Source organism: Epinephelus moara, chromosome 13 (assembly GCF_006386435.1).
Source record: "Epinephelus moara isolate mb chromosome 13, YSFRI_EMoa_1.0, whole genome shotgun sequence".
NCBI classification, from domain to species: Eukaryota; Metazoa; Chordata; class Actinopteri; order Perciformes; family Serranidae; genus Epinephelus; species Epinephelus moara.
This window is the reverse complement of record NC_065518.1, coordinates 11,514,890-11,537,519: the sequence shown is the minus strand read 5'-3', so window position 1 is coordinate 11,537,519 and position 22,630 is coordinate 11,514,890. Positions and strand designations below refer to the sequence as shown.

At 41.5% G+C, this 22,630-nt stretch overlaps 1 protein-coding gene across 2 annotated transcripts in view; it reads left to right on the top strand.

The window, feature by feature from the left end:
* Window positions 1–22,630, top strand: part of ttyh2 (tweety family member 2) — a 106,614-nt gene that overhangs the window by 67,196 nt on the left and 16,788 nt on the right. For both annotated transcript variants that reach the window (XM_050060114.1, XM_050060115.1), the window contains exons 5-8: window positions 4,047–4,142; window positions 14,592–14,664; window positions 22,022–22,091; window positions 22,228–22,283. In XM_050060114.1, the coding sequence (XP_049916071.1) occupies window positions 4,047–4,142; window positions 14,592–14,664; window positions 22,022–22,091; window positions 22,228–22,283 (295 nt within the window). The remainder of the gene's footprint in view (window positions 1–4,046; window positions 4,143–14,591; window positions 14,665–22,021; window positions 22,092–22,227; window positions 22,284–22,630) is intronic.

The window sequence follows — 22,630 nt, the reverse complement described above, 5'->3', positions numbered from 1 at the left end:
CGACAAGCATGCATCTAAAGCTAGCTCACCTAGCACCCCTGAGCTCGCTAACGTTAGAGCTAAGCAGAGGAAGACGCTATTAACGTTTACAACACGCGCTGTCACAAGCATGAGCTTCTCATCCATGGGTTAGTCTGAGTGGGAGGAAGTTCGCTGCATAGATCAGCCTCTCATTGGGCGGAACGAGCCACCCGCTGAAGTCCCGCCCTACCACCTCTGGTTGTGTAGCAGTTTTCAACCGTTTAACACGTCCTTTACTAACTTTTGTGGTGTTTGATCTTGCGGGGATGTAGCCATTTTTCTGCCATGGTTCGTGTCCTGTAGGCGATATTTTTGTGGGCGTGTTAGACCAAAACTGTTTCCCCCTGGCAATATTTTTGCAAGCGCACCGTTGCTGTGGCACCGCCCAGAACGATTGTGATTGGTTGAAAGAAATACAAGCAGCTGGGGCGTTTTTTCTCCAATCTCAAAGTGAGAGTCGGCCCAGCCAGACCTTTCTTTTCTTGAGAAAGGCCTGGTGAGTGAGACTATCCATGAGTAGATGCACCTTTCCTTCTGCGCAGCGATAGTTCCCACATGAAGCTGCTCACAACAAGGTCTGTGGATTATCTTGAGTAACCGGGTCATGATTTCTGGAAAGAGACGTTGATGTTGAGTTTTCAAATGTATTTTTTTGGCGCTTTGATCACCACAAGCTGAGTGCCATCAAATTACATTATATTGGAGAGAAAGCAGACATCTCTACGGCCGATATCTCCAACACTCGGCAACTCACACCAAAACAACCTAGACTGATAAATAGCACTACAGGTAAGAGGTAAAAGAAATTGTATTTTTATTTTGGGGGTGAACTGTCCCTTTAATATGTTTTCCTGCGCCAGCTTTTGATTTTCTTTCTGTTTTGCAGTAGCTTAACCCCTGTGGCGTGTAGCACAGTGGAACCAATTATACCTGAAAACAAATGAAATATATAATGAAAAATAAATGGGACGCAGATCTAAATCAAATATATTCAGAAACTATATTATAAAATGAAGCATTTTTGAAAAATCTCTTCACTCAATTTTAATTTTAAAAGACAAAGTCCAACAAAACAGCAAAGCCAGACGCAGGTCAGGTGGCCCCTTCAAGGACAGACAAAGCTGCAGGAACACCGTAATGGCATTAAATTAGAGGAGTGCAGGAAAACGACAGATGCTTGGCCCAGAGCATGACATTAAATCTGTCTTTTAAAATGTCCTGCCTTTAATTCATTTTCTTTTCATATCAATTAAAAAAACTGTAAAATTGAATTCATGGCAAATAAAAAAAGGAATGTTGGGTGTGATTTTATGAGCTTCCTAACAGGGTCTCTTGGTGAGCGTGGGCCCGGGGTCAGCTGGCACATAAAACCCTCTATTGGTAGAGACCCGTGACCTCTGACCTCTCTGTTAGGAAGGCTGAATAAAAATGTCATTTCCATTATCATTAACAACCCTTCAAACTCAAGCTAGCGCATTCTGAGCTGTGTCTTTGCAGTTGGGACTCAATTTCTTGAGGACATGTTCTTCTCTGACACACATATATGTAACCCTCACATCCCTACGTGTCTCCGTACTCAGTTTGACTCTAATTGGATTAAGACGACACAGACAAACACGGTGGCAGTGTCAGCCGAGAGCCTCCGTGCGCATGTTGACGTCCCAGCTCCTCGCACTGTACCCTGCCAAGAGGGGGGAAAAGATGAAACGAGGAAGAAATAAGCAAGGAGGTGGTGGCGAGGGAGAGGAGGGCAAGGGAGAGAAAAGGGGGCTGAAAAGGGAAAGAGACGGAGAGGAGGGAGATTAAAGAGAGTGGAGAAAAGGAAAGATGGAGGAGAATGTGAGTGATGAGGGAGATGTGGGAAGGATGCTGTAGAGTGATGGAGACACAGATGGGCGGGAAATAAAATAAATAATTAAAAAGGAAAGAAGACTGAAAGTGAGAATGTAGGAGTGATGATGGGAAAACAGAGCTGCACTGATGAAACAAGTGAAGATGAGGTGACTTTAATTAGATGTATAAGTTGATAAATCAGAGCGAAAAGGTGACATCACTGCCCCTGTCCTCTCGTCTTCTTCACAGCGTAGAACATTCAGCCTTATGGATTCGAGTTCATCCATTATTAACCATCTGGAGAGGCTCTCTGTGTGTCCAGTCACAGACTGACCACCGCTCACACAACAGATGGGTACACTGAGGAGGGCGATGCCGGACAGGATTATACCCTCAAGCATCAACACACTCACACACACACACACCTCAGATGACAGCATGTGTTTGCTGAGGTGAAAATAAGTGGGACACTCTCCTCTTGTGACTCCCACTTGTCATTTTCACAGCGATTTAATGGCTTCAGATTCGTGTTTATTACAACTTGGGTTTATTTTGCTGTTGGTTAGGATTTTTCTCGTGGCACGGACGGCACATATGCAGTTTACCATAATGATGCTTGAAATTCTGAGTAAATTGTAGGGCCATACAGAGTAGTTTGAAGCTTTGAGGCTTCAGCTATAACGTTGACATTTGAATTCTAAATCAATGAAATATGTATGTCCATGTAAGCGGTGTTGTCTGCGATGTCTTGATATGAAGAGGCCCAGACCATGGATACCTTTGGAGGCGATCTCTGTTTATTCCCGACAACTCTGACAGCAAGAGGTAAAAACAAAATCCTCCGTCAAATACGACCATATAACTCGAGCCCCTAAGCGACACAGGAATATGTTAGCATATTATACAATAAGTTTAGAGGAATGTCACTTACCTCTCCCATGGAGTATAACAGCAAAAGGGGAGAGGTAAGGTGTTAGACTTTATAGGTGGGGTACCCCCAAAGGTGAATGTAGGGGTACAGAACCTGATGTTCCACACATTGACTATGACCAATATATTGACTAGCCTTATGCTTTCTGATGATCCAATGTAGGATATCCATTAAGGGGCAGTAAAGGAGGGGATCTGGTGAAGGATGTCCATGTAGGGATGGAGAAAAAGGTATGTATTTCAGAGAAGTGCAGATTCCTTATGCATTGCTGGGGGACACTTTGACACTCTGAACGAGGACGGGAGCCGAACAAAGTTTTTTACATCTGAAAACGATTTCAACGGAGCAGAACAACTTTGCAGCAACCATGGACTGAATCGAACCCGAGCAGGAGGAGATGGGACAAACGAGAGTGCTTGAACTCATCCTGTTCGCACTCAGTCCCCTACGAGAGTGCTGTTATCGATTTTCGCGATTTTTATATCTTGCATTATACTTCCAGCCTTGTTCCACAGAATCCAAGGCGTTCCCAGGCCAGATGAGATATGTAATCCCTCCAGTGTGTTCTGGGTCTGCCCCGGGGCCTCCTACCAGTGGGACGTGCCAAGAACACCTCCAACAGGAGGCGCCCAGGAGGCATCCTGATCAGATGTCTGAACCACCTCAACTGACCCCTTTCGACACCAAGGAGCAGCGGCCTTACTTCGAGCACCCTCCGGATGTCCGAGCTCCTTACCCTATCTCTAAGGCTGAGCCCAGACACCCCACGGAGGAAACTCATTTTGGCAGCTTTTATCCGCGACCTCATTCTTTCAGTCACTACACAGAGCTCATGACCATAGGTGAGGGTTGGGACATACGTAGATGGACCAGTAAATCGAAAGCTTTGCCTTCAGGCTCAGCTCCCTCTTCACCACAACGGTCCGCTGCAGAAGCCGCACCAAACCACAGATCCATCCCACGCTCAGTTCTACTCTCATAAAAATGACCCCTCCAACCTCTAACGTGTTGAGAAATCCATAACATCAATTGCTGTGTAATTAAAATTGCTAAGCTCAGATTGGAGGAGAGGTTTAGCAAACAGCCACTGGACTACAGCAGGCTACAGTGGTTTTATTACTAATAGGAATGAAGTAAAGAAACTACACCAGCAAGACCCAGGTTACAAGTGGATTTTCCCTTTAACAGAACTCCTCTCACTTTGCCAAAACACACTCTCACCAGCAGCAGTTTAATTTTCTGTCTCTGTCTGTCTCTGCAGGTGGCTCACCTACCTGCTGCTCCTCATCCTGGACCTGATCATCTGCCTGCTGGCCTGTCTGGGGCTGGCCAAGCAGTCTCGCTGGCTGCTAACCACGTGAGTCTAATCGGCCCTGTATAACTGAGCTATTTACAGAGACAACAGCTTTTTTTTTATTTATTTATTTACAAAGAGAAGAGGCAATCTGCTCTATGCTTTTTTTATGTGTGATTTTTCCTAAAGGCAGAGAGTGAGGAGGCAGGAGCAGGATAGATGAGAGGAGGAGTGGATTGGGAGATCAGCTGACTGAGTAAATCACAACTAACTGGGAGACATTTATTTAGTTTAAGTCACATTTGCGCTGCAGCAGCTGCTACAGACTCCATTTATCCAGATGTTACAACATGATGCTCACTCCTTCAAACTAAACACTACAATATTCCTTATCGATTGTTTTCCCAAACACCAGACTTCTTCCAGTTCCTCTGAGATACTTATGCAAGTATAAAGACAAACTACATCTAAGAGTTTGAAAGCTTCAAACTGCAGTTTCTACCAACAGTGCTGCAGTTAAACACCCTCTCATCCACATCTTTGTTACCCTGATGAAAATCATTTCATTTACGGCTGCAAAATAATCCATGCTGTACTTTATATTCATCTTTTGTACCGAACAGTAACGGCAGATATTTTAACAAAGAACGAGATGAATTAGTATGAGTTGGTGTAGACAGAGGGAGCTGGAGGCAGGCGCTGCTTCTCTTCTCGTGGGAAATTGCCTGTGAACGAGGCAGCAGAGTATTGGATCATGTCCTTGTACAAACACTGCCCTGCGAGCCCTGTTGTATTTCAACATTTGCCTTTCAGCGTTGCCAGCGGTGGGTTGAACTTGCTCGGAGTGTTGCCGTGTCAATAGCTTTGCTGTACAAATTGGATTTGAGTGCTGCGGAGAGATGGGAGCGGAGCCATTTGATGTTATCAGCAATATAACTTCCTGATGAATGTTATTCCATTTTAACACTTGACCTGCTTTGAATGGCTTCAGACATGAATTACAGCCGATAACAGACGCAGCGTTCGGTTTCTCCGGACCCTTGTACAGGATGTCACATTAATTATTTAACTTTGTATTTTTAGACTTTTTTTTCAAGATAAATATTTTATCGATTTTTTTTTTTACCTTTTATGAGTGACAAGAAAACAAGATAAATAAATAAAAAGCACCTGCAGCGTATGTTAACCTCTCAAAAAAAAAGAATAATGTTTTTATTAATAACTGTTATTTGCTTTTGTTTGTATTTTTATAAAAAAAATCATATTTTTTTCTATTAATAATATTTTTCTTTTTGTTTTATTATTATTAAAACCACTACTTCCAATAATAATAAAAACAATTATAATTATTATTATATTATACTATAAAGCATTATAATAGTTATAATACAATGTCTATTATATAATATTATGTTTTATGTTATTGTTTTGATCATTATCAATAATATAAATAATAATACCATTTTTTGTTCATTATTTTTATATATGTATATATATATATAAATGATTATTATTGTTAATATAAAAAACAACAATAATAATTGTTAATATTATTTTAATAATAATTATAATAACAGCATTTTTAATTTTTTTAATCGTTTTTATTATTTATTAATTTGACTTTTATTATTTTATTATTATATACAGTATTATATAATATTATTAGTGGTGTAATAACAGTAATATCATAGTAATATTATTTATAATAATAATAATAACAATAATGACAATTATATTAATTGTTAATATATTATATTATACTATATAATATTTATAATATTTATTTATTATAAAATAATATTTATTTTTAATAATTATAATATATATATATTTATATTATATTTTATATTATTTTCATTATTATCAATAACAATAATATTAATAATAACAACAATTTTTAACTTTTGTTTTTATTATTATTTATTTTAGTTTTATTATTTTATGATATAGAAAATACCATGTATTATTATTATTATTATTATTATTATTATTGATGTTAAAGTATATTATGTGTTGTAGGTAGTTAACAATAATATAGTATAATTTTATTTATTTATTTATTTTTTAAAAGTTTCTTGGGTCTTAAAAAGGAGGGATAAAGTGCTGTAAGAAATTTCAATATAAACAGGATGCTGACAGAATTAAGGCATAAAAACACTCCCACACATCATAATACACGTTACACTGACAGATTATATTACAGACCATGATATGTGCGGCACAAATAGTTTACTGCAGTGCCTCCGCTTTCACTTAATCTCCTCACAGTATCTATAGCTTAAGTGTATCCATCTCCACTGGAATGTGATTTTTTTTTTCTTACTGCTGTAAAGGAGCTTTCACGGGGCATGAAATCCACCCGAGCCTCCATTCATCCAGCCGAGCGTCACTCTGTCTCTCTCAATCAGTCAGTTCAGGGTGTGAGCCACGCTAAACTTGCCCTACTAACCACAAGCCCACCCCCACTCCACTCTCCAGCCCGTTTGCACTCACAAGATGAGTCAGTGTCAAGAGTGTCTGCCCTCCCAAGGCATGCTCTCTTCCAGTAGAGTGGAAGTGGTTGGAGGCTTGTGGGAGCAGATTACACTCTGGGGGCCTGCAGACTCTTCCTGGTGCTTATAACTGGCTTGATCGGTGTTAGCATGACACACAGTAACAGCTTAGACAAGAAGATACGCCCACTGTGAGAGAGGGGGAGCGATCCATAGACCTCATTGTCAACACTTCTTATCTGGATTTCTTTTGGTCTGTTCTTTTCTGCATGTTGCTGCTGTATCTTTCAATTTGAGCACCGCAAACAAACTTCCACCCCCCCGCCATTATAGTGGGGTGGCGGCAGAAATCTCTGAAACTAACGTCTGGAAACCCGAGTACACAACACAGCATCTATCGGGTGAACTGAACCTTAAAATGTCATCATGTAAATACAGAGCAGGGCCTATTTCCGAGCTTAGTGCTATGGATTGCGTGATTGTGTGTGCCCCTCATGCAGAAGGAAATAACGGAGAGAGGAAGCTAATTTCCCTGGATGACAGAAATAATTTGAGCTGTCATGAGCAAGGACGTACACCGAGAAGAATTGTCATTTAACCAAACAAAGCAAATGAGTGGGATGCGCTGAAATTACAGTGATACAAAATTGCAGCATTGATAAGAAAGGAGAAGGAAAAAAAAGTATTTAGTGCCTGGGGGAAGCAATCGGTAATCGAAGCTCTGTGTAAAGTAATAAACAGTTTTACAAGAGAAGTTTGGGTAACCTCAAATGCCCAAAGCACCAATAGACTAAAACTCTGTAAGCCTGAGGACATTGAAGCTGAGTTCAACAACTAGTTTTCCACCTGTGCAGTAGAGCTTGCAAATCAAATATCTGCCTTCTTGATAAGAATATTGTAATTTATGCAAAACGCTGCTTTTAGTTTGAAAGCAGAAAAATAACCTGATTAGAATAAAAGTCAAGAAGACGACTAGTCTAGACAGAATCCCACGAGGCAACCCTGGCTTGTAGAAATTACTCTTAGATACATCTGCAACAGCAAATAGAGTTTGAGCTAAACACAATAAAGGTTTGACTCGGTTATTCAGAGGTCTTTCTCATACATATATGAAGAAACACGTGGTTAACCATCAATGGGTTAACTGTCGTATGCATGTCAGTCTATAGGATTATTTCACTGGTCTTCACTTTAATGCACTGTGCACCACCAGGGTTTGGTTAGACTTAGCTACTGGTGCTGTTCATTCGGCTAAGGAGTGCTCCAGGAATGAGTCCTAAAACCTGGAAATGAGTTACCATTTTAGCACTCCCAGTTTCCGTGTCTTGAAGTCAGTGTCTTTTTTAAAGGTTTTTTTGTTTAACGCCTGAAAAAAGGTCTGTGGTTAACACGAGACGGTCACGTTTTGTTCTACGACATATAAATCATCGGTAAATACCCCACTCGTGTGGTGCCTTGTTGTGGTGTCAACCATGGTGTAGTTTGTTTATAGCCTAAGGTTAGCTTTTTACTTATGGCAATTAGGCTTCAAAATTCATAAAAGTGATGTTAATCTATGAGGATGAGTTTATTTATTTTGTTTATTTATTGAGTTTATTTTCTGCAATAATCCAAAGTCCAATGCAAAAATCTCATCGGCTTTTTAACAAGCGAAATGGGGCGACGCCAACTTCAGCGTCAGCCTACAGAAAAAAACATCATCCCAGGAGCACTTTATTACCACTACTAATGTCATCCCGACAGTGTTGCTGTGGAAACGGTCCCTTTTCAGCATTCTTAGTCCCCTGGTAATGTTAATTATGTCAGCTCTGTTAGCACCGTTAGCAGTGTCAGCAAGGCTAGTGATGCTAACATAGCAGCCTAACAATGCTAGAGGGGTTTCATGGCTCAAAATGAACGCGCTTATTCATCGGGACTACCTTGGTGGAGACTGGAGAGTGTAAACCATGTTTCTGCAGCAACGCTGTCCTGCTACCAGGACAGCATTACCAACGGTAATCACCCAGTGTTTCCGCATGTTAACGTGGCTAGCCGATTGTCTGTCAACGCCAACAAAAAATATTATAAAGGCAAGACATATACATCACAAAACATTAAAATTTTATCACCTCTAAATGGATAGTGCTTTAAAAAGCAGCGTTTAAGCTCACTGAGTCAATGGAGCATGGGCTAAAAGCAATATCCTACTTTGCATTTTTTTTTCTTGAAAATGAAATGGTAAGTCATGAAAATGAAATTGTTAGTCACCGGTTAATGGGTGTCAGGCTATCAAAAGCTGCATCAACTAAAACTGACATCCCTAGTTTTAATCCTGCCAATAAAGGATTCAGCCCCTTGGTTCATAATTGGCCTGTCCAAACTAGACAAATGTATTTATGATGTGCCACAGGGAAATGTACTTGGGCCTTTATAGTTCTGCATATATACAAAATAAATGACCTTCCAGGGGAGTATACTACGTGCAAAATCCATATGTATAGAGATGACACAGCTCTTTAATATTCACCGAGTAGGCAGGAGGGCCACAGTCCAGTCAAATCCAGGTCACAGCAGGTTGGGTATTTGGAAAAAATACAGAGATGAGAGGCAGGCAGATTAATGATTGATAAAAAATGCAGCTCTTCAAACTTTGAAGAGGTGGCACAAAGCTCTACAGTGATATCACACGGAGGCAATGCAATTACTTCTAATATATAGTCAGCACACACACCAGTAATAATTGTGCTGTTAAGAAAGGGCGAACAAACTCAGAAGCCAAACACTCATTAATTCAGTGAAGTCTGCATGTAGAGTGTTACCTTGATAGTTAAGAAATTCTGCACATCAAAGTTACAATCGGCGAGGAAGTTGTTATGATTTGCTCAGGACACATAAACACAATATAATGAGGTGCGTTCTCAGTTAGTCACCAATAGTCTCTGAGATTACAATCACAAGGCAGAAGCTGAAATTAAAACATGAGAGAAGATCTGAGAATTATGACTAATTGGCATTTGCAGCATATTTCCAGGATGTCTCCAGTGTTTCTGCTTTGAGGGTCACAACACTTTTATATCACTTAGGTTTAATTGACACATATAACGATGGTTTGTATAATGATGTAAAGAGCCATCACTATCCATATCTTCTGCATAGACTTGATACAACAGCAGCAAAAAGCTGTATTTTTCACTTAAGAAGAAGAGCTGCTTCCCACACTGATTTAATTTATAGTGACTTGACCTCATCCTTGGTGAGTGCATCATCTGCCCTGCTCATTGGCCCCCGTGACTTTTTCACTTGATGTGCTTTGTGTCATGTTTACACCCGATTTCCTGCTACTCCGTGGAGCTCAGTGAATCCCCTTGGCTCACCAGAGCACAAAACCGAATACAGTCTTGCTTCATTTCTGCCGACACTGAGGCAGCGGTCAGAGGGCACTTCTCCTTTTTGCCCAGTCACCCAGTGTCATAATAGTTTACAGAGGCTCATGCAGTCTAGCATCACACACCCTGCAACAACAAACTGTCAGATAGACACGGCTTGGCAGACACATAGGGCTAATGTTCCCAACCTTTTTGGCTTATGACCTTTTAAAACCAGTTCAGATGAAGAGTGATTTTTCCTGCTTGGTTTGTCTTATTCGAGAGATTTTTGAAAGCCTGATGAGGTGAAAGTAGGGATGTCAACGATTAACGGCCAAAAACCGGTTACGCATGTCATCTATAGGTTAATTTTGCTGCTCTTACGTTTACTGCACACCTCACCACCAGGGGTCTGGTGGGAGGAAGCAGCGCTGCTTATTCGGGAATAACCGCTAGTTCCGCCCAAACAGGTGTGGCTCTTTTCACAACAACACAGACACAGGTCTCTCAAATAGGTGTTTATTCAGGCAGTTCTCTCTCTCTGAAGTACCTCCTTCTTGTCACGCCATGAAAACTACTTTTAAAAATATACACAACAGAGAATGCATCAATACAGTGTACGAAATGTGACATGACAGAAGAGAAAACAAAATGGCGGTCAGAACGAACATGAGAAACAAAGTGGAATAAAATACCTTATTGGCTGCATGTCATGAAAAGAGTTTCCTAAAGTCCTTTAAATGTCTCTCCGACCGTATTTCCGACCATCAGCTTCGGCCTCAGACATTTACAAAACAAAAGTCGAGTCTAGTGAAACATTTTTAACACTGCGCTGGACACTGTCCCACAACAAATTCTGCTGTAGCGGAACGTTATTTAGTTCATTAGTTTGGCCACAGAAATACAGATGAGTAAACACTGCACCAATGCCTTAGTAACTTCAACTCTTGTAATTATGTACATTTTACTATACGATTTTAATAGCCTACATCAACTCAATCACAAGATTTACATTTTAACCTTAATGAACTAAATAATGTGTTTACGTATTTATTAAATTATGAACTTGGTTATGCATTGTGAATATATTAAACCAAACTTTTTTAAACTTTCATCACCTCAGTTTTGACCGGTAAAACCTCCTTTAGCATTGTTAACTTGTTAGCTTTGTTAGCATAGCTAGTGTTGCTAACATAGTTAACAATGGTTACGGGATATGTGGCTAAAAAGGGCTACCTGGGGGAAGACCAGAGGATGGACACAATACTTCTGCAGTATCGCCGCCCCGGTTGTGGCACATTGTCGCCCACAGTCTGGTCCCCACTGGTTAGCTAACGTTAGCCTTGGCTGCTAACGTTAGCTAACCAGTGGGGACCAGACTGTGGGCAGTGGCACTATGTTTCTGCATGTTAACATGGCTAGCCAGCTGTCTGTCAGCAATACCAACAGAAAATAAAATAAAAGGCAAGACAATTACAACACGAAACATTCAAATTTCACCACCACTGAATAAGATAGCACTTTGAAAGACAGTGCTAAAGCTCACTGAGTCAACAGACTTAAAGGGAAGGCTTTCTGTATTTCAGTTAAGGGGTGTCAGGCTACCAAAAGCAACATTAACTGAACCTGACATCTCTAGGTGAAAGTATTCAATATTTCACAAGAAAAACACATGAATTAAAAAACAGGATTTTGTTTTCTGTTTTTTCCCTTATCCTTTTGAAGATCTTTTGATCCCTCAGATCCATCCCAGAGCCCCTGACAGATAATGGCTATGCTGGGAACCACGGCCACAGACATATGTAACCTATGCAGACACATACAGACGTTACTGCGGTAAACCACACTGAACCAGTAAGACAGTTGAGTAACTTTTGCATCTGTTCTGCTTCCTCGATTTTAAATCAAGATACAGTCTCTGTGAAGCCTTGCTCTCTTTCCCGTCTACTTCCTTGTTAAGTGTCAGGGCTCAGGAGGGCTCTGTATCAGATGGAAGGAGGGAGAGAGACTACAAGAATGACTGATAAAGAGGGGAGGCAGAAGGCAGAGAAAAGATAGGGGGGAGAGGGGTGAGGGAATATAGAGAGCAAAGAAATGGAAAAAAAGATAAAGGAAGAATGAGAACAGAAGTGGTGGCTTGTAAGTTCAATGTTGGGAGTTCAGTATCTGCTCAGCACATTGTGAATTGGATTAGCCAGGGAGCTGGAGTGTGTAGAAAGATGGGACCGACCTTGACATGCATACCCAAATTATATATAAACACAGGTGACACGCTGTCAGGGGAATATCTGGTGCCACAGTTGTCAAATCAACAGGAGGTTATTGGATTATTCCACCTAACAAGAGCTGATCCATGAGTGTTCATTTTTTAATGGGCATCGATCGTCTTCTCTCCTGTTGCATACGCTCAGACAGGCACGTCAGCGCTCCCCTGCATGCTGAAACGCTCACCCAAGACCTTGTCTCTGAGGTCATTTTCTGACATCATCAGGGAGGGAGCCCACTGTAAAACTAAACCACATTTTTATGTCCTCATGAGAACAGGCACCCACCCAGGGGGTCGTAATCAAATGTAGGCCAGAGGAGTGGATGTGCTCGTTCCTCGGTACATAAAGCCACGGCGCTGCAGCTGCATGTTGAGGCTGCAGAATAAACCCCCACTGAAAAAAAAAACATGACCTTTGACTTCTTCTGCTGATGACAGGACAGTGAGATCACCGCTCCCAGTCCTCGGGGGCTCATGCTGTTTCCTTTCAATAACATAGACTGTTATGAAAATAGCTCCATTTGCGTCACTGTACTCCCTCTGTAGGATGCTGATAACCATATGAACTTTGCAAAATTGCTCTTTTTTGTGCATTATTTTTAAGATTGTGCATGGATGTATCATCTGTATGTATCACACATTCTGACCTGCATCGCACAGCGTGTTTTTTCTTTGTCATGTCTTATAAAAAGACTGATTCAAAGTGGCTATGATACACATTTTTATATTAAAATTGGATCACGTCGCTTGTGGTGACAAACCCACAGAGAATTATAATGTTGCTCCCTCAAATCCTCACTCACAGACCCCTCAGTCGACTGAGTTTCCTTCAAGTCAAGCAGTCATTTTGGTGCTTCTTTCTTTTTTTGTCTGTTAGTGTGCAGTGTACTTCTGGGGGCGTTTTGGTCCCCAAATTTAACTGCAGAGAGAGTGCTCCTCGCTTTCACGCTTTGGCACAGGCAGCTGCCGACACCGAGGCAGCAGCCTGGAGGAAGAGAGGCTTTGCCCGGTCAGGCTCTGAGATAATGTTGTCTTCTGCCCTCTGCTCAGAAGTGGTGAATTTACAGCTCACAGCAAAGTAATACGATACAGTCACTGGCTTTTGTTTGATATCTAGTGTCCGCTAAATATGTTGTTGCACATTTCCTAGTTGCCGTTAGCATAGTTAGCTTGTTTACTATATCATATAAATGTCACTGTTACCCTGAACGTCCTATTGAACCATGTTCAAGCTCTCAAACTGTGCATGAAAAAAAAAGGAATGAATGGTGCAGTGGTTAGCATTGTCCCCTCACAGCAAGAGGGTTCCTGCTTCAAACCCAGGTCGAGGGGTTCAAACCCTAGGGGAACCCTTCTGTATGGAGTTTGCATGTTCTCCCCGTGTCAGCGTGGGTTTTCTCCAGGTGCTCCAGCTTCCTCCCACAGTGCAAAGACATGCAGGTTAACTGGTGACTCTAAATTGTCCGTAGGTGTGAATGTGAGTGTGTCCTGTCCAGGGTGTACCCTGCCTCTCGCCTAATGTCAGCTGGGATAGGCTTCAGCCGCACTGCAACCCCCAACAGGATAAGCAGTTACAGAAAATTAACGATGAACAGCCAGATCTGATTCGACTGAAATAGTACATAATTTACTGTTAGGGTTATCCGGCCATTTATTAGAGTTTTTTTATGAATCAAACTTGAAAATGAAGCCTCTACTAAAACCTCTTTAAATTTGCTCTGCTTCCTTTTATTAGCATCTGTCTCTGCATAGGCAATGTTCACATGTTGTGATGTGGTTTGTTGGAGGTTGTGGGCTGCAACTGCATTATTCCAGGTGGATATTCACTTTAAATTTTGTTAGGTGGAGATAAAATCTTGCATTCATTCTGTCTCATTTTTTGTTTGATCTGACCCAGTAACATCTATACTGAAGTTTACACCTCTGCAGCAAATCTCACAAATGTTACCTTTATTATGATGCCAAGATTATTCATATAGACCTCGCAGTTGCAATAAAAATACCCAATTAATTTTTAGGCATGTGGTTAGTGGTTAAAGTAGTTTAAAGCACTATTTGCTACCTGTCAGAGAAAGATAGATCCCATCCCGTGAGCATAGTAAAGCATTTAGCAGCTAAAATGTTGGTTTACAGCAAAATAGAGCTAAAATAGAGTCAATATAGGACTGACATTAATTAAGTGGACACAAACACAACTTCAAATGAACGATAATGTTCCTCCGCATCTGTCAGTTTGCATCTCTTTACTAGCAAGTTTGGCATATGAACTTAGAAGTTGATGATATGTCCATGTTGTGTTTAGAAATTGTGTCTGCTGCTACCAAGTGACCAAAAAAAAAAATCACTGACTGTAGGTTTAAATGACAAACCCAGTTTAAGAAGGAATGTTTGTTGCTTTGTGTCCCTGCAGGATGATGGTGTTTGGAGTGCTGACGCTGGTCCTGAGCTGGACTTCCCTGGGAGCTGACCTGGCTGCTGCTGTGGTGAGCTGCTTCGCCTCCTCACCCCTGACTGACGGGCTTTTCCCAATATAAACTAGTGTAAACTGGTCTGCAATCAATTCTTGTCGTCCCTGACAGTGGTGATAAATTGCTTCAACTACACGCACAGTGCACTTGAAAAATGACTTTGAATGTGTGGGGGTTAGGGAGGAGAGATCATTATGCACTGCTGCACATGTGCATAATAAACCTGCATGTGTAAATGGATTCATTTCAAACAGACCAAAATGTTAACACAGGGTGCAGCTGCAGTTGGTTGCATTTGCATCAAGACTTTTTTTATCCAAAATATTGCATGTATTAAGTGTGTAGCTGCTCATCAAGGGTCTTTCTAGCCTTTCTTGCTTAAATTAATATTTTAGCCTTCTTAGTGAAATGTGTGTGAGTTAGAAAGAGCCCTTGCAGCCACGCAGTGTCATCTAAAAGCGCGTTCCCACTGCCCAATCTCAAAATTCTTTTGATCTTGGTTTGTCTGTCACCTCAAACGCTTTTGATCTCTGCCATCAAACGGCACATCGCCTAAAATAGACCGACAAAAGAGCAAAATCCCAAACGCAAATCTTGTCAGCTTCATTATACGAGCCTGAATAACTTGATTTAAAGTCAAGGATTATGACAACAGGAATTCAGTTTCAGCTTTTAAAGCCTAACATGCTGAATAGGTGAATAATTCCAGTGTTTTGCTCTATTATGGTCCCCAAAAGAGCACCCCACACAAATGTTTGAATGACCTTGAGGGTAAGCATTATAGTGATGTGTGGAAATAGAGAGATGCATTTGAGAGAATATCAGATATGAGCGCTGGTGTTTGACTCACCTGCCTCAGGCGTGTGTGCTATTTTTCGCAGGTTTGTTGTTGGATGTCGTGTTTTGACTCGGGGGCTGTAGAGGATTGTTAACATGTGTGAATTTAAGTTGGAGATAATGAGCAGGGGGTAGAACGCAGCAGGAGGTGCGATCGGTTACAACAAATTAGTCTCTGGTTTCATCTACCCTTTTCATCTACCGGTATAATGTCTGCTTTACAAGTCTCCACTCTCTGTGGTCTACACGTGCCTGATCAATGGTTGAAATCCTGGTGGATTCCTTGTGATATCAGCGCTATGAAACCAATGCTTACAATCTAAATCCTGCATGCATGCAATGTTTAATATGCTGCAAAATACAGAGGGGGCTCTTTCTCTGGGGAAGATGAATATTCACTGCAAATGTCGTGGCAGCTCAGCCATTAATTACCTACTGTAAAAATGTGAGAGTTTGGGCGGAGTGTGGCCCTTTAAAAAGCATGAAAGCACTGCATAAATTTCATGGTAATCCCCCCATTAGATTTTCATACTGTTTGTGTACAGGCGGGCATTGTTGCCTCTAGAAAACAGTGCAGGAGAAGTCAGATAATGAGCCATCCTTTAAAGACGATGAATATCTGCAGCCATCAATCCCAAGTGATCCAAGCAGGGTTCATTTTCATGATTTGTTTTCCATGACAAAAATGAGAATATGACAAGCTAAAAATGGATCATGAAAATAAAAACCAAGACAAAATCTGTTTCATTTCTGTTGACAAGACAAGACATGACGAAAGTGTGAGTGGTGCTATCGGACATTGAAAGTCATCACTGTGCTTGAATGAGCGACGGGCTGGCAAACTCCAGTAAATAGTCTACACCAGGATGTTTTGCTAGTTAGCAAAAACACACACACTGGAGCAGCATCAAGGAGAAATTTGGACCTTATTCATTCATTTATTTTCCGTAACTGCTTATCCTCTCAGGGGTCATGGAGTGGGGGGCTGGAGCCTATCCCAGCTGACATTTAGCGAGAGGCAGGGTTCACCCTGGACAGGTCACCAGACTATCACAGGGCTGACACATAGAGACAGACAACCATTCACACTCACATTCACACCTACGGACAATTTAGAGTCACCAATTAACCTGCAAACTCCGCACAGTAGGGCTTCGCCACTCAAACCAGGAGCCCTCTTGCTGTGAGGTGACAATGCTAACCACTGCACCACCAAATTTGTACCTAGCTTGACCAAATAATGGCAGCACACACTCAACCAAAAAAAGGCCATATAGGTCATCAGGGCAAGCAGCTTATTTCGACCCATATTTACATTTATTGTTGAGCGGCGACCTTTTGTGGCCGTAGTCATTATGACGGGAGCAAATGAGGGAGTCAGGTGATGTAGCATAAAGAGCGACAAAGTCCTGTGTATGTATAAAAAGAATTGGATACAGTGTTGGAGGCAGGGCCCCATGTTGCTCAGTGGCACAGGAAGCCAAAAACGTTCGACTCTCCAGGTGTAAAATTAAAAGTAGAACAGTGGCAATTGAGGCTTTAGCTAACTTTCAGCACTCCGCTAACTTGAATGGGAATTAAATTATTTAATCGAGCAGCTTTCGTAGACTTTCGCAGTGTTATTGGATGGGTCAAACAAACACAGGGCTTTCACCCAAGAGAGCGCTGTTAACGTCCCGTGTAAAACCAAACATCAACGCTGACTTATTTTAAGTATGTACAGTACATTTGTAACATCATTAACTTACGTAACTTAGGGTAACTCACGTACATCACTTGAATTATATAACAAACATTAGCATCTTAACCCAAACCAAGATGTTTTTCCAAAACCTAACCAAGTAGCTCTGTTGACTTAAACCAACTACGTACTTTTGTTAACTGTGAAGATTTCATGACGACAACCATGTGTTTAAAACTGATACCGTTAGCATATGTGCCTGTCACTGGTACTCTCCAACGATCATATTTGTCATTTTAGGAGTCATTGGTAAATGACCTATTCTGTGGTTTTGGTATCAGGATGTGTTGAGTAATGGTCACAGGGTCATCAAAATCATGGGAAATGATCATCTGGTGACCATAAATATGCAAACCAAATTTCATAGCAATCTGGCCTGTTGTCATTAAGATATTTTTACTCTCAACCAAAGTTTGTTGTGTTGGCCACTTGATGAATGAAAGAAATGACAGATCGTTCTTACATGTCGTCCTCTCAGTGTTGTAACAAAATAACGACATTTACGTCAACCCGTTATGTAACCTGTCACGTGGTGTTTGGTTGAGCCTGACCCTGACCGGACTGCATGGTCGACTCTGCCTGAGAGCAAACACAGCGGCTTAAAAAGGCCTCATAATGACTCAGGCAGGGATAAAACCAGCTGTGAACAAGGCAATTACATGATCAATCTGCAGTGGCTCCTTCATACATCATCAGACATCACATCTGTGTGAATGATTTTGTGTGTTTGTGTACGTGTGTCTTCTCAACTGTGTGTTAACGTGAGTGGTACAGGCCTGTATATGTGGAGTGTGTGTAACTTGCTTGCATGAAGACATGGACAGACACTGTGTGTGTGTGTGTGTGGATGTGACTCTGTGACTCAGTATAGTCTGCACTGCTCTAAATACCAATGACACATTTCTTAGCCATCTACCTACATCATACTCTGTAGGGCTGTCATTTGATTAATCATTTAGTCCATAAAAATGCTTCAAAATAGATGTTTTTTGTCTGAATAATAGTCTAAAACTCAAAGATATTTCAGTTAAAATGATATAAAGCAGTAAAAAGCGACAAATCTTCACATTTGAGAAGCTGAAACATGAGAATATTTGCTTAGTTAAATTACGTAAACGCTTAATCCATTATCAAAATTGCAGTTAATTGCTTCAAATTTCTGCTCATGGAGTAATTGATTAAATGATTAACTGTTAGTACTGTGTAAGAAAACACAAACTTAAAGTGAATCAGTGTGGAAGCTTTAGTTGAAGCTCAAATTTCTTAGGACTTCTCTGTATTTCCTGTTTTTTCTTTCAGTATGGTTTAACTCAGACTGTTGACACCACTCATCCATTTCTGGGGGCTTTCAGGGGCTGCAGACTGTAACAAACACTGGGCAGGTCATCAGTCCACTGCAGGGCTGAAATAAATTGACATTCACACCTTTGGGCAGCTCTCCACGTGATCTGGCTTTAATGGGTTTGGACTGTTGAGGGGAACCGGTGTGTAAGCAAGGAGAACATGCCAGCAGTGGTGACTACTTGAGCTACATCCACACTTATATGTAAGGATGGGTACCGGACTGTGTACTTTCAAACTGTACTGACCGAATAATGCTCAAGTTCTGATTCACGTTATATCAATCAGTGCCAAATTTCCGTACCTACAAGCACACCTGGATGAGAATGACAGGTTCAGACAGGAGGTGGAAGCACCGCAGAGTGACCCAAGGCAGGGAAGCCACCCGCAGGACTCCGTGGCCAGCTTCCTAGCTTTGGGGCGCTTCATGGCACAGACAACAAAGCTCCACGTAGCTGATGGGTGCAAAAGGAGGCAGAAGTGCTGCGAGGTGCCCCGAAGCCGGGAAGCCAGCCACAGAGCTTCATCGGCTCCCCAGCAAAGCCAAAATACCTGCTCTATTTTCTTTTCTATTTTGTTTTAGAAATGCCTGTGATTGTATTTATTAAATCACGTACTTATTCTATATGTTTGTGAGTTGCGACAAATTACATTTTTGTTAAAAAGTTACAGAATTTGAGGTACTTACACCTTTACTGGAATCAGTTCAAATGTGAACAGTACCCAACCCTACTAATATGTAACGTCTCCGCCTTGCTTCCGCACTACTACGGCGTTTTGGTACACCTAAATTGGTGGTGGTTTGGTTTGAAAACTGTGGGGTTGTGTTTTGGTCTGGACAGGCAAAAACTGTGAGTTTTGAAAACGTAGGCATCGATTTTTGCTTCCCAATTCGGTCTTATCAATCACAACATGTCAAGCCAAAACTTTATAGCTAGGCCTTTCGTGTGGGCACTCCTTGCCCATTGCTATACCTTCCTCTGGTGATAGATAATGCTCCCTGTGCCACTGTTGCTGTATTTGCTTTGGGCTGCCCCCAACTAAGAATTTTCCTAGTCAACCAACAGTCCTCATTTAGGGCCATTAGTCGACTAGTTGCCTGCATGTTTACGATATTAATGTAATTATTAAGTGATATATTTTGGTGGTTTGAGTTGAAGGTGTGAGAAAGAATAGTATCAGTAACATTGTTAACACTGTGCTACATTACAGAGAAATACAAAACCGTACTAATGAACCTTCATTAATATAGGCCTATATTTTATCTACAAGTGCACGTCACACACTGAGCGAGCCGCCTGTTAATGACGCTGTGGGCTAATGGGCATGTAGCTACTTCCATGTTTCAGATGATACGTCATGTTTGTAGTCTACCAATGAAGAAGAGTTTACATATCACCTTGGGTTCGTCCTTCACCTTCTCAAAATGATCCCACACTTTGGATTTCCTGCCCGACATGTTTTTATCTACCCTGTGGAATAATGTAAATTAACCTGACTCCTGTCTGACTGCTGAGCGTGGCCACTTCCTGTGTCTGTCCTTTCAAATTAAATTCCCTCATGGTCCCGTCATATAGGTTTTGACGCAGCACCTTATAGAGTTTCACGCTTTTTGTTTTTTCCTGCGACCAATGAAATCTTGTCAACTAATGACCTTTCTGTTCGACTAATGTTTAGTGGACTATTAGGGGGCAGCCCTACACTCTGCATACAAAGATGGTGTCTCTACTTCCTCCCACTGTACAAAAATTAAACCAAAATATCCCAGATATGGCTGCGGCCATCTTGTGCTGGTGACGTCATTTGAAGCCAGAATCTGAGCAGCAACAACCTCCGCAGTGTCAAACTCCTGCGCATACACCCATCCGACCATCGCAAGCTGCACCAATGACAGCTAGCGCATCAACTGGCACGCACAGCTGTCAATCATGATGTCAACCCCCCTATTTTATAGCATCAAATAACTAATTAAAACCAACGTTATCAGAAAAATGAGCACTTGAACACACATCAACATGATAAGAACTGGTCCCATCTGCTAACATGGAGGGGACGGGGTTTATGACCTTACTGCAGCCAGCCACCAGGGGGCGACTGAGATGTTTTGGCTTCACTTTCGTGTTATCCATCTTTATTGTACACGTTGGCGGTCCAAGCAAAGAAATTTGTCATCTTAGTTGTCACCATCTCCATAATATTTTCCATAACTAAGCCACTAACCGCAGAGCAGATACTCTTCCTGTTCACATCAGCAAGCCCAAGCCAGTGTACATTATTGGTCAAGTAATGTGCGTTTTCAGGCATGTGAGTACGAAAAGTAAGCTTGTGTTTACAGAGATATTTTTTTGCTTTAAAACGCCCTTTTAAAATGAAAACACACTGGTATGGATCTGGCTCTCAGATCACCCAAACACACTGCTGCTGCCTAAAAGTGTCTGAAAATCACTGCAACACTTTGTCTGACCTCCTCCACCCTCGCTCAGGGTTGAACTTGTGAAAATGTACTTGCCAGTGCAGCCAGTCTGCTTTGTCCCACTTAAAATGAGAGCAGGTCTTGTGTCTGCATTGTTATGATGTCAGACAACCAGCACGTCCAAAGGAAAACTGCACGCCTGTGTTGCATCAGTGTGTTTGTTTGTCTTGCTAAGGATCTTCGTTTGTGGCTTCAGTCTGTCGTCACAGGTGTGCATGTCAGATGATTTTGTGCTTTACTGGCTTTGTTTTGTGTGTCTGCATCTTTAAACTGTGTGTTTGTAGGCTACAGTTAAATGAGTGCCTTAGTACACAATAAATGAATGCATAATGAACGCACCCCTTCACAGAGCTGTTAATTACAGACAGCGGGTCGTCTGCACTCTCACAGAATCACTGTTTTCATTTCAGGAATTCTAACAAACTTGCTCCTGAATTGCAGAGCTCCTCCGTATAAACTGCTCGGGTTTACCGAGGAACTCAGCTCGCTGTAACTTGTCTGTGTGCGGGGCTCATTAGCGTCCCCCCCCCTGAGAAGGTTAAGCTACACGCAGTGTGTTTGACCTGAGCCCGGGGGACATTTAACATTCAGACAGCGCAGTTTGGAGGAGACTCCCCGCTCCTCACTTTTGTTATTTTGCCAAGGCAGGTTTCTTGTTAGCACTGTGCGCTGGAGTGAAAGTGGTTGTGAGTGACAGAATTGAAAAGTATTTCTGTCTAGACATGTTGGAGTGGATTTTAAATGCAGCTTGTATTTTTTCTTTTTTCGTGTGTCACAAAGTGATAAGAATGATGTCAAAAATACTTTCAAAGTGCTAATGAGCTTTTAATGTCAGGTGGAGTATTTGACACAACGATTCTTTCCTTCACTGAATGCTTCTCTATCAATTTCTGTTTTTAACCTCTTCATTTCAAGAACCACTCATTCCTTTCAGGTGATTTCTGTTCGCTGCTCTCACACATCTCCTGTTTTTATCCCAGGGAACGAGTGATTTCTGCGTGTCCCCTGACAAGTATCTCATGAGCCAGACAAAGGGTATTATCGGCACTGGTGAGTGAACAGTGTTGCATTAATGGAGTTGTAATTACGAGAGCGTAGAGCTGTGGCCATGACTGTGCTTTAGTTAAGAAAAAATGATGGTTTTACTATTTAATCAGCTTCTTCTGCCTTTTTGTGTGTTTCACAGATATCGTTCATTACTACCTTTACTGCAACCAGACTCTGTCCAACCCCTTCCAGCAGGTAGGAAACAGGAAGCTTTGCTGCTCCTACTGAATGTTGACTGATACCAGCATTGGTTTGTTGATTTACAGGTTATTAGACGTCACGTGTCCAGGTTAAACAGCTTAATTTAGATGGAAAAACACTTTGTAGAAGTCTATAAACAGGGCCGGTAGCTAACACTGTGGGCAGGTCATTGGTATTTTTACTGGTCATTGGTATTTTAACATTCTACAGTTAAAAACAAACACACAGTGGGTGTTTTATAAGCTGACTGCAATATGTTTAGACTCAGTCTAACTAAAATAGAACAAGTCTCTGTTTGTCTGTCCTTTGATTTTTTCTTGACAACCGTTCATACAATCAGC